The 13,037-nt window shown below is 45.0% G+C and overlaps 1 protein-coding gene across 1 annotated transcript in view; it reads left to right on the forward strand.

Moving 5' to 3' along the window:
- Positions 1–13,037, forward strand: part of LOC139766704 (agrin-like) — an 889,459-nt gene that overhangs the window by 424,039 nt on the left and 452,383 nt on the right. The window contains 2 exon segments of the mRNA XM_071695624.1: positions 3,586–5,647; positions 11,725–11,760. Coding sequence (XP_071551725.1) covers positions 5,107–5,647; positions 11,725–11,760 — 577 coding nt within the window. The 5' untranslated portion in view covers positions 3,586–5,106.

Raw genomic sequence — 13,037 nt, forward strand, 5'->3', positions numbered from 1 at the left:
TCGAGGTTCGTGATCGGTGTACGACGTCGTGACCTCTGGTATCCGTGGTGGTGGCAGTGATCGTGGTGGTAGTCTGTGTTCACATGGTTGTGAAGAAGCTAGGATGTGTCCCTTATGAACTGTGTGAGGGCCGCTACATACCTTTGGAATATTAAGATGATTAACGGAACCATATTCTGGGTGAGGGAGGGGGGTTGTATTCTGCATCTGGTGTGTTCTTGTTCCTTGTTATATCTGCTGAACTGAATAACAACGTTCTTAGGCTTTGTAGAGGATCCTCAGAACTCTTGAGTCACGATGACTCGCTATCAACTGTATAGCTGAGACTCCCTCTGAGCCCCTCCTCCTCCATATCCTCCTCCTCCTCCTCTTCTCTCTCTCTCTCTCTCTCTCTCTCTCTCTCTCTCTCTCTCTCTCTCTCTCTCTCTCTCTCTCTCTCTCTCGTGGCAGTTCTCTTTCTATGTCAGACGAAGTTCAACCTCTTGTCGAGGTCCAATTCCAGTGTGGTCCAGAATGGGAATGGTGTTGTCCCAAGTTGGTATCATCTTCGTATGCCTTGTAGCCTCGAAGAAAACTTCGCTGGGAGCATTTCCTGAGTCTTTCTGCTAGTTTCCTCAATATCCATCCCAGTCACAAATTATTTACTGCACAGCAACTGCAGGTTGATCATCCACTTAGAGTCTGGCGTCCGTCCTTTACCAACTTAAGTAGATAGGGTTGGAGTGCTGGGGTTACGTATGTTCGATGACGCAAGAGGAGGTCTTTTGATGAGTGCCTCCAGGTCAGGCTTCACCGGGAGCTGATCCTTGTGGTGCAGCGGCCGTACTGGATATATATAACCTTGGGACTTGTGTCTGTCAGTAGCTGTGCCTGGATGATCCAGCACTTAGTAATGGCTAAGTGGTGCGAGTTGATACCCTTGTCTTCCGTGGAGCTTGGTTGATTCAAGATGCCCTCACGAAAATCTCCTCTCTCTCTCTCTCTCTCTCTCTCTCTCTCTCTCTCTCTCTCTCTCTCTCTCTCTTCCTATAAGTTATGCAGCAGAAACTCCAATTAACGCGCAATATGGGCGAGGGGCGGTATGTCACGGTCGTAAATCCGTTGCTGGGGCAATACCTCGCGACCCTGGGGCTCGTATACAAAAAGTCAGCACCTATAAACCCACTAGTAGTTGACCGAGCTATAAAATACCCTAAATATGTGCCGTGACGGAGTAAAGCATAGATCCCATCTCCATAAGCCAGTCGAACTCATCGGTGTGTGTGTGTGTGTGTGTGTGTGTGTGTGTGTGTAGAGGAGAGGGGAGGGGGTGGGGGGATATGGAGTTACAGGGAACGGCCAAATGCTGTTTACCGACCTCGTCCCAAACGTTGTCCAGGTTGGGATGGATAACCTTCAGCGCTTGCAACCCCGCCATAACAAGACGTTGATGAACATCATTGCGATACAGCTGTTGATGTTGTTGTTGTGGCTCTGTATCCTTCACTCTGTCCCCTGATGCACTGGCCGTGAAGGATGGGTCATTGGAGCAGTGAGACGCGATGATTGTTAGAGTGAAATCCTTGAGCAAGACGATGTGATCTTTGAGCACGCCAGAATGACCCAAGTGGTCGTACCGTCGTGTATTTATAGACACTTGAGAAATTATGTCTTAACGCTGGACTGTGTGTGGACCAGCTGCCCTCCGCCTCTTAACCTAACATTGGGACTATGACCGCCACCGTCCCTCCCCCCCAAGCCCAGTGATTTTGATACGCCTTACAGGTCCCTTTCTATACCACATCCACGACCCGTATAGTGTCCTCCTGACTGTTTTTTTTCCTCTGTCACCCTCGCTGTTGAGGTAATCGGTGAATGGGCTCGAGCTTAATTGATTCAATATAGGAGGATAACAAATTGGGCGTTTGAGTAGTGCTGAGGTGGTCTCCGAGGGACAGGTAATGTTGAACCAGCGTTTTAGGAGAGAGAGAGAGAGAGAGAGAGAGAGAGAGAGAGAGAGAGAGAGAGAGAGAGAGAGAGAGAGGAGGTATTTGTGTGTGTAGGGCCGAGGAGTGGTTGAAGATGAATGGTAGGGGTGTTCGAGTTGTGGGTAGTTGAGCAGTTGGGAGGCCGAGTCTTGCTGAGTTCGAGTATTTTTAAGGCCCCTTGTTAAGGAGGTTGAATAGTGTGTGGGAGGATTAATGTTAAGGCTTCGTAGTGTAAAGGTTGAGCATTGTGGTGCCTGAATGCTGGAGTTCAAGAAGTGTGTGGGTTGAGTGGTGAATAAGTTGAGCTTAAGAAGAAATCGGAACGAGATTTAAAGTTGTGATGAAACTGGCATGAAAATCTTCACATAAATGTAGTGACAGTTGACGATGATGATGATAACGATGATGAAATTAATGATTATAATGATAATGATAATAATCATGATAATAAGAAGAGGTGGAGAAATGGTAATAATGATAATGATAATAATGATAATAATAATAATAATAATAATAATAATAATAATAATGATAATAATGATAATGATAATAATAATAATAATAATAATCAACTGGAAAATCGAAGGCAGGCTGGACATGATGCCAACTTCAGTACATCCTTGTGAGCCAAGTTTAAGGAAATCAGTATTACGTAACAACACATTAACCTTATGAACTTTAACTTTCCCGGGGAAGAAGGTAAATGATTATTATCATATGAACATTTAGTGAAATAAACATGTCTTGACGTACACACACTCGTCTCGTACTCTGAACCTTAATGTGCTTTATGCTTGAGGTTTGTGTAACTGTGTGTATGTGTGTATGTGTGTGTGTGTGTGTGTGTGTGTGTGTGTGTGTATGTTTGTGTGTGGATGTGTGTGTGTGAGTGTGAGTGTGTGTGTGTGTATGTGTGTGAGTGTGTGTTGTGTGTGTGTGTATGTTTGTGTGTGGATGTGAGTGTGTGTGTGAGTGTGAGTGTGTGAGTGTGAGTGTGTGTGTGTGTGTGTATGTGTGTGTGTGAGTGTGTGTGTGTGTGTGTGTGTGTGTGTGTGTGTGTGTGTGTGTGTGTGTGTGTGTCAGGGAAACATAGTAATTATGTATTATGATGTTCGGGAAGGTTTGCAGAGTGAGGTGGAGTGGTCCTGTATGTCCCATCGTAGTCAGGTATGTAATTATTCTTTATTAACTTCTTTCATATGGTAATTACATCTTCATTTTCAGGGTTTCTTAATTAAGGTGGCTGAATAATATTCTCCTCTTGTATGAAGAGCTTGCTCGTATATTTTTTTCCCTAGTAAATATTAACGTTGTCATGAAGTACATATTAATCTAAAACTTGCTTGCTGTCTGCACTAATAGTCATCACTGCCTTCACCTGGTTTCCTCAGATTCGTCTGAGTGCTGTACATTGCTACATCAGGGGACATACTAACACAACTAAAACTTCAGTTCAGCCTCAGCTTCATTGCTCAGATGAATAGCTTCACATGGGGTCTGGAGGTAGCATTTAACGGGGTGCATCTGGAGTAGGGAGAGAGTGTGTGTGTGTGTGTGTGTGTGTATATGTGTGTGGGTGTGCATTAGTAATGTGTAACGCAAGATTCTGTTATTACAGAACTCACCGTCTGATTTCCCCTGCGGGTTTTGATTGATGAAGATTGGAGAGATCTCGCCTCACATTTCTGGCGTGAGGAGGCGGCCATGTGAGGAGGAAAGTTTAGAGTTGCTGCCGCGAGCATCTGGTGCAACCTTCCACCACCACAAGTACTACTGTCTGTCGGGTCTGTCTTCCAGGTCCCTCAGCCGCCGCTGGTGATCGACGCAGCAACGATGCCATGTTGAAAATTGGACCCTCGGCGCTGGTCGGGAGGGAAGCATGTGTGCTGCGGGGGCAATGTGACAAGCTCAGGAGGCAGTAGTCGTGACGGGGGGAATAAAAAAAAAGTCACGGAACCCTGTGTCTTGAAGACGCAAGGCGTTTGTGAGTCACAACACACAAGACTCTCGAGGTGTTTCATCAGAGATCTGGAACCTTGGGTTCGAACGGTAGGGAAAAGATCAAGTAGATGACTGGGACGGTATAGAAAAAAAACAGCATTAGTGAATGTTAATAGGTAAGATAGTGAAATAAGACCGAGTGATTATATTGTGCTAATCTGAACAAAAAAAAAAAAGAAACAAAACTAAGAAGCTGATTACAAGATATACGTTGAGTAAATATGGTAGAGCTACAGATCCATAGCCATATACAGTGGTCACCTAAGAACAATTGATAGCGATACAGGCACTCATGGACTGCCACCTGTGGGTAACTGTATAGACGTAGCTTCCCTACCGTGTGGTGGTTGTTGACGTGAGGGACCGGAGGTACACCTTGACGACGTCGGGGACCATCAACCTGAGGAGGACAGAAGTGAACATCGAGTGGCCAGGTCGTCACAGGTCAGCCAGTCGGGTCTTGGAAGTGTTAGAGCGCGTCTGACGGCTTAGGGAGGGGAAAAATTAAATAAGAATTCTGCGTCTCGTATCCGGTTAAAGTAATTTTGACATAAAACTTTCTAAAGTTTTCTTTAATATCTCTTCTAATCTAGTCTTTGCTACTTTAACAGTGTGGAGAAATAAGATTTACACTTACCACCAGCATCTTGAGAACTCTAGCGAGGGTGTCGGGGGAAGTGAAGTAACAGTTTCAGCGACCTTGATAAAAGCTGCAGCTGCCGTGAGACTACACCTGTGAGATCAGTGAGATAACGAGTTCAGGGGAGCCCAGAGGGTGCGTGGCCAGCTGTGAGAGCGTCGCCTGGGGCCTGGCCACCACCTCCCCTGGGCAGCGGTGGCTGGGGAGCGCTAGCCAGGGTGGCGGGGATGACTGGGGCGCGCGGGCGTGTGGGCGGCGTGGCAGGGTAGCGGGGCAGCCCCAGCATGAGGGTGGCGGCCCCAGGGTGCCCCCCACGCGACCCGGCCCCCGACACCCCGCTCAAGCCCAGCCAGCCCGCCAGACGCCCGCCCGCCGCCCTCCGTCTGCTGCACCATGAGATAGCAGCACCAGCGGTGGCAGCCGCAGCAGCAGCAGCAGCAGCAGCATCCGCAGCAGCAGCACCTCTAGCAGGAGCGCCGCCAGACAAGGCAGGACGTAATGAGTAATGTGTACGCCGCGTACGGGCCCGTGCCCACAAGCGTCGGCGTCACCGCCACGCCTAGACTTAATGGCTCCCTGGACAGGAGGGCCATTCTGGGCCGGTCGGCCACCCTGGGCCGCGCCACTACCGGGCACATGGGTCGCTACCCTCCGCCGGGGTTGGGCTGCTCCTACCAGGACCTCCGGCGGTCCAGGGAATGCCTGGAGATAAAACATGGCCCGATGGAGCCCCTGCAGCCCTTGGACACCCTGAGCGTGGGAGGGAGTTTCCTCAGCGGGTCGCTGGAGGGCTTCCCGACGCTGCCCACCTCCACGCTCGAGCGGCGGCGTAACGGCGGCGTGGTAACCGGGTGCAGCGTGCACGGCGGCGGCGGCACGCTGAGCCGCGCCGGGAGCCGCCGTGGGTCACGCTACCAACTGGCGGAGGAGCGGCGGGGCGGGTGCTGCCGCAGGAGCTGCTGCACACTCACGCTCTCCCTCCTCGCCTCACTCCTCATCCTCAGCGGCGTCATCGTTGCCCTCTACTTCTTCATCAAGAGTACGTCATACCCGCACCCTTCTCCACCCCATGTGTGCAATCCCACCACACAGTGTCTGCTGCACCCCTTTCGTACCTGCACCATGTTGTACCATTTCGTACCTTCACCATGTTGTACCATTACGTACCTGCACCATGTTGTACCATTACGTACCTGCACCATGTTGTACCCTTCCGAACCAGCATTATGTTGCACCCTCCCGTTCCAGCACCATGTTGTACCATTACGTACCTGCACCATGTTGTAACCTTCCGTTCCAGCACCATGTTGTACCATTACGTACCTGCACCATGTTGTACCTTTACGTACCTGCACCATATTGTACCATTACGTACCTACACCATGTTTTACCATTACGCACCTACACCATGTTGTACCGTTACGTATCTACACCATGTTGTACCATTACGTACCTGCACTATGTTGTACTATTACGTAACTGCAACATGTTGAACCATTACGTACCAGCATTATGTTGCACGCCTTACGTACCAGCACCATGTCTTACCCTTCATATACTAGCACTATGTTGTACTCCTTCTGTACCAGCACCATGTTCTACCCCAAATATACCAGCACCATATATAAGCCCTTATGTACTAGCACCAGTGTTGTACCCTTGTATATCAGCACTATGTTATACCCCTTATGTACCACAACCATGCTGCACCACTGTATGCACCACGTTATACCACAATGTGTCTGCACCCGTCATGACCCAGCACCATATCGTCGCTACATTGTTCACCCCACTCATGCCTTGGCACCACATTGCACCAAGCAGTGTCCATTCCTTATGATCCACCACCATGTTGCACAACACCATGTTAGCTTAATTACCACCAATATCTTGCACCGCAGAACATGCATCCTGTACGTGTCACTACCACGTTTCCACCACACTTCATCACCATACGTACACCCCACGTTGCCACTCCCCCGCACAATCTTTGCTCTGTACATCAATCCTTGTTCCAGCAGCTTGTTTTTGCTTCCTGTTATTATACCAGTCCTAGCTTCCCTGAAACAGGGTTCCCTACTCATTGTACATTGTCCACCCTTCCTTCCTTCCTTCCTCTCCTGTACCCTTAGTCGCCCCGAGCTGCACCCTGGCTGGCAGAGTGCCGCCTCCCTCCTCTCCCTACACACACACACACACACACCACACCCTTGCAGCACCCACCAGTGCCACATGGTAAGAGTTACTGGTGTTGTTGGGTACGGGGGTTGTATCTATTGTTGTTGTTGTTGTTGTTGTTGTGACCTCTGCACACTTTTGTACCTTCTTTATTGTCTCGTGTTTCTGTTGGTCTAATTTTACTGTTATGCATTGCCAGACTTTTATTTGCTTTGTTTACATTCGCCACTTAGATTTGCATGAAATTTAGTGTTGTGCGTATTTTTATTACGGTTTTGGAAATGCAATATTCTGGTAAGCATAACTTTTATGCTCTGTTTTCCGCAGTGTTAGTGTAGTGTTGACTTGTTTCTTGTTTCAGTGGTCGTAACAGTGATAAGTTAATGGAATAATATTATTCTAAGTTAGTGGCCTGAATTTTCATGAGTATCTGCCTTGTATAACTTTATTTCTTGGTTTATATGTATATATATATATATATATATATATATATATATATATATATATATATATATATATATATATATATATATATATTCCTATGAGTCCACGGGGAAATCGAAACACGATAATTTCCCAAGTGCACTTTCGTGTAATAATCACATCATCAGGGGAGACACAAGAGAGAAATATAACAGTCAGTTGATATACATCGAAGAGACGAAGCTAGGACACCATTTGGTAAACATGCGATTGTCCAAAACAGACAACGAGCGTTCATAAACTTATCATTTTACAAATTCTATCAACAGTAAAGTTATCTGATTTGTATAGACCATCACTAATATTAAGATTATAATTCTTTGTGTATTTAATAATAGAAGATTCGGTGATATTTCTCGTGGTAATAGAGTTATTAACCCTAACTCTGTTACCACGAGAAATATAATTGAATCTTCTATTACTGAATACACAAAGAATTATAATCTTAATATTAGTGATGGTCTATACAAATTAGATAACTTTATTGTTGATAAAATTTGTAAAATGATAAGTTTATGGACGCTCGTTGTCTGTCTTGGACAATCGCATGTTTACCAAATGGCTTTGCTAAGTTGTTACATCAAAATCAGACCCTGTTATCCAATACCTGTAAGGGACCTGGGAAGTTTTATACCATGGTAAACACTGATCCTTGTCAGAAATGGGATACCTCTGACTTCCTATAAGTATATAGGGACGCGATTTACTTTGGGATAATGCTTGTCTCATTGTACAAAAAAGGAACAGGGTTCGATGAAGTTCATTAGTTAATGTTTTGTACCAGTTCACGAGCTCATATCACAGCTAATAAACTCATTAAGAGAATGATGATTAGAACTGTTCTTGAGTTGATCAAATGAAATTGCTTCCACGCGAGGGAGTTATGTATGGTTCACGATTTTGCGATAAGAAACGAGTTGATGTATCCCAACTGTGATGAAGACTTAATCAAAAAAGTAACTAATGAATTGTTTAAGGCATATAAAAGTAAGTAATAATGGTTGAAGATATCTCCTAGATATAACTAACAATTTAAGCTCGAAGATATCAAAATGAGTGCGAATATATGCCTCCAGTTGGCTTTCTTATGCCGAAATCAAAGCTTGGAAATTCATATAGAATACTCATAATGATATTTCTCAAGTCTCTGGGAAGTGATATAAGTAATTGCATTGTTCGAAAATTGTTGATATGATGTTAATGAAGGAGTTGCAGTGGGAGTTGCTGGGGTGCAACCAGTCGACTGACACATTCTACCATGAGTCCGCTTCTCACTGGAAGTGAAGTGTCTTTGTTGGCCATGGCTCAAGTACTGCCTTGTATTCAGTTCCTCCAGTTTTACTCCACGTAGTTTGGACGATAATCGTTATATTTGAGCTACGTACTTTCTCGTCCTAAGACGGTAGATATCCTCCACGAGAGAGAGAGAGAGAGAGAGAGAGAGAGAGAGAGAGAGAGAAAGGAGAGAAGACTGCAAATCTTGAAGGAAAACTGAAATGGTATCAAGTGAGAGACGCGTGCTCAGTTCTTATCTTCATAATTCCCCAGTGTAGGAGAGGAAAGATACACTGTAGTGCCTGTGATTCCTAGTTCCAGTGTCCGCGGATCCTTCACTCGACCTCGTACATATCTTCTTTAATAGAGGGAAAAAAAGAATAATCCCCTCTCGACGTCCGACAGCCTTTTAATCCCAGAGATGACCAAGAACACTCTCAAATAGAATTTGGAAATGAAAAAGCAAGACATAAAACGCTGTCACATCTAATCGTATATATGTAAGTATAATGTTCCTAACGTATGGTACAATTTGAAAATCAATTTTCTACTTAATGGGTGTAAAGTGACCGTATATGACTTCACTTCTATAAAGAAAACATATCCGAGCGGTCGCTGGCCGTGCCGTCTGCAAACGACAGAAAGTGGACGTCCGTCTTTGCTCCTAACGCCATCTGTTGAGTAGCGGCCACTCCAACCGAGACTCCAGTTTGCGCGGTGTAACACGTATAATGTTGGTGGAGTATCATCTCCTGGGTGTCGTAGTGTGCGAGACTCGGTCACTGTTCACGAAGATCTGATGAGGGGATGGTTACGAGAATAGTTAGTTCGTGGAATGTTAATCATCAACCGGTGGATAGTGAACCAGAGATGTGTAGTGCCGGAGTGTTAGTGTACTGTTGTGCCTTCGCTGAGTGTGTTAATCCAAGACCCAGGACGTGTTTCAAGGCTCGTGTTAATATTAACATTGTACAAGGTAGGTTAAACCTGAAGACGTGAACATAGTTCGTCGCTAGAATGCTGTAATCAAAGTTTGATGTATATATTTTCATCCTCCAATGTTGTATTAAGGCCAGCAGTAGCTGCAGCAAAATACACTCACTGGAAAAATGTATTTCGAACAAGACAGTTGCACCACTTCCTTTATTTAAACTTTACCTTAGAGGCTTGGTTCATAAGGATTGTTTAACATACTGTTAACGGAACTATGGTGTTACCGGACTCTGCCTCTTCGAGGTTACACCGCGAGTGAAAAGTCGCCCATAGCCAGGCTTGTATCATTGGCAATAGTCTCTTCAAAGAATTTCTCACTCCAAAGGAGTCCACATTTCCCTGCTACTGGAAGTGGCGCAGCCTTGGGTTTCAGGGTCCCGGGCTTCAGGGTCCCTCAGGAAGAGGTTCTAGAAAACACCACGACTGTTTCTCAGAAATTGCTCCTGTGGTGGTAATGAATAGGTAGAATAATTACAGGAACAATCAGTCACATGGTAACGATAGTACGCCTCCCTACGATTATTAGAGTCTTGTAGAGCCTTCATATTGCATGCAAGGAAAATCGAAGATGGCTGTCGGTTTAACCGAAAAAAAGTCAGGAGTTTGTATTAAATCCCTTCGTTTTCTGTTATGCGGGGAGACAACATCTTGTTTATTTCCATAGTAATTGATTGTTAAAGGGAATGGCCACCAGGTGGCTGTAGAGACAGTGCCCGTGAGCCTGACTATGTCTGGCTGCCGTCGGTATCGTGCTAGATATATCGGCCGTGATTTGTTGAGATTGTTGCCATGTGATTAAACAAAGTAGACAGCGTAACAGGTGCTTGGCGCAATGACCTGTTCGCTTGCAGTTAAACCCACCAGCTCGGCAATCGTTTGAACAATGGTCGAAATGTAAGACAACTGGATTATTATCGGGATTTTTTGTTTTTCCTGAATGTGATTGTTATCTATAGGATTGTTTTTGCTCAGCTGCTGGGCGTTTTATTTAGCTATCCTCAAAATGTTGTTAATGCAACAAAGAAGGGAGGGGCCACGATCATGTAGGAAAACGTGTGGTAAATGAACTAATGTAATATCCACGCTTAACCTGGGTTAAGGTTTGGTTTTGGTTGGTGTATACGTGGGAACGCGTGGTAGCCTAATGTTGAGACCAAGGCTTCCAACCTGCCTCATTGTTTATAGATGAGCAACGTCGTGGGAACCTCCCAGTCACGGCTTGCTCGACGGACGCGTTGCAACCGCTCGTGAATATAGAACAGAGGAGTTAGAGAGCATCATGAGTATGTAAGATCTATTAATGCTGTGCATGTAAGACTTATGAAATGCGTCCGCAAAGGAGTCATCACATCTCTCTGAGAATCAGTGTGGCACGAGGTAGTTGCGTGATGTAAAAGTTGAGGAGCAAGCTTTTGCGTCCGTGATTACTGTGTGGCCGTTGACACGTCACGGGTGGGCTGTTTTGATAACTATTTCGTCCCCTATACCTCGATGTTTTGGAAAACTTAACTCTCTCATTTGTTTCTCAGTAACTATGACCCAGTATTTTTGAAAAGGCAGGTTTTTCGCTACCCCCAGATTTCGTTAATACAATTCCATGTCTTCTTTTTCCCTTTCAGTCACCTGTATATATCTCGGTTAAGGCCCGGCCTTGGTATGGACTTTTGTCTGTGACTGCAACCTCTAACATTAAAAAGAAGAGTTATCTGTTGAGAATTGTTTTATTGTTACTCACATCTCATAACACATGAATGGCTCACGTGTCCTGTTGAACTCGTCAAGCTTATTATGATGATACACTGGGAGTAACCGAGAGAGGATCATGTCCCAGGCTGGCTGTGCTCCCCGCCAGTTACAGGATACGAACCTTATATGCTGTAGCAGGTCAGGTCTTCCCGGCGTCTCCCTGTGGGGAGCTGAAAACCTGTTTGAGTTTAAGATAAAGAAATATTACCTCAATGACTAATGATAGAGAGGAGAAAGAAAGGGTAATATATGGCAGACTTTCTCTTTTACCATATGAAAGAATAAAATACATGTAGAAAGGTATGTAACTGCATCATCTTAGAAAGTAGTGGGCATGCATGATTCTACCTTATGCAGGGTCAAAGGGTAGTCTTATGTTCCGTAGTCAGAGAAACAGAGATCAAGACGTGCGTCTAACCCCATCATTTTGGTTCTTTGCAGATGCACCTTACGAGCCTCGGCCGCCCATCGAGGAAGGTGAGTACCACATGGCCTCCGTCCGTCCTGTCGCTGTTGCTCCTGTGTTTGTGTGTCTCCTGGGTGTTGTGTCTCATAACTTGTGTGCGCGAGGTGGATGGAGTGACTGTAGAAACTACAGCTGTTGGTAAACCGTGCTAAAAGTTCGGGCATTGTGTTCTCATGGTAAGTTTGGCAAGTTCTTATGGTCAAGCAGGGCTTAAGCTAAGACTCATACGCACAGAGAACGGGACAGTCGCTCGACGTAGGTCCCACGCCTGGCTTGAAGCTGGCGAATCTTTGAATAATAGCAACGTTAGGTGGAGGCCATTGTTTATCTATGGTACTAAACTTACCTTTAAGTACATTTAACAAAATTATTTCATCATTTGTATCTTACTGACGCTACTGCTGCCACTTAGGTCATGATTTGGAAGTTCGTTTGACTAGATTGTATTTAGATTACTTCCTGCTTATTTAGACTTCTCTTCAACCATCCGGACACAGTTATGTGATAAATGGTCATGCGACTCGCTATAAATATTTTTTTTATTGTGGACAGTTAGGGAGAGTGTCGTATGTGTTCTATATATATATATATATATATATATATATATATATATAGAACACACGGGTAGTGTATTACAACTCTTTGTCATAGAACTGATGTAGATGAAAGGAATCATTTGTGAAATATTTGGTCATAGATGGAGATTAATATTCCAGAAATAGCGCGTTCAAGTTTATGGTTAGAGAGACAGAGATAGAAAGGTGCCATAGACAGACAGGCTGGGACTCGTGAGCAGCTGGTGTACACAATTGTGTTCTGTCTCGTCAAGGAATTTTGAATCAGACGTGAGAAAGTTGACAAAACGGATGTTATCATGTTCGGATCCTGCACGTTTGATATTAATTCATATCTCGTTGTGTTTGTTCAGCTTTCTCTTTGATGAATCAAGAATGAAATTTAGATCCTTTGCAGGGCATTTTGTCTGTTCGTATTTCGTAAAGGTCAGGCCATTTTTTATGAGCAGTGTACAAGCAGGATAACGTGTATTTAATTGAAATCCGTAACTGTTTGAAGTTCAGTTTTGCAAGAGAATATAAGCTTGTGTCAACAGCAGGAATTTGAGAGAGGAAGAAAATCTTAATATTTTTTTTATGGTGACATGACCTGTCTAGTCAGACCGATCCTGACGTGGTGGTCTTGGCCCATACTGTACTTACTTCTTCAGGAACCGACTCCTGGACGTGTTTGTTTGGCGACTGTAACGTGCCGAGCACGGCGCTTGCGGTAC

This window comes from Panulirus ornatus, chromosome 58 (genome assembly GCF_036320965.1).
Source record: "Panulirus ornatus isolate Po-2019 chromosome 58, ASM3632096v1, whole genome shotgun sequence".
NCBI classification, from domain to species: Eukaryota; Metazoa; Arthropoda; class Malacostraca; order Decapoda; family Palinuridae; genus Panulirus; species Panulirus ornatus.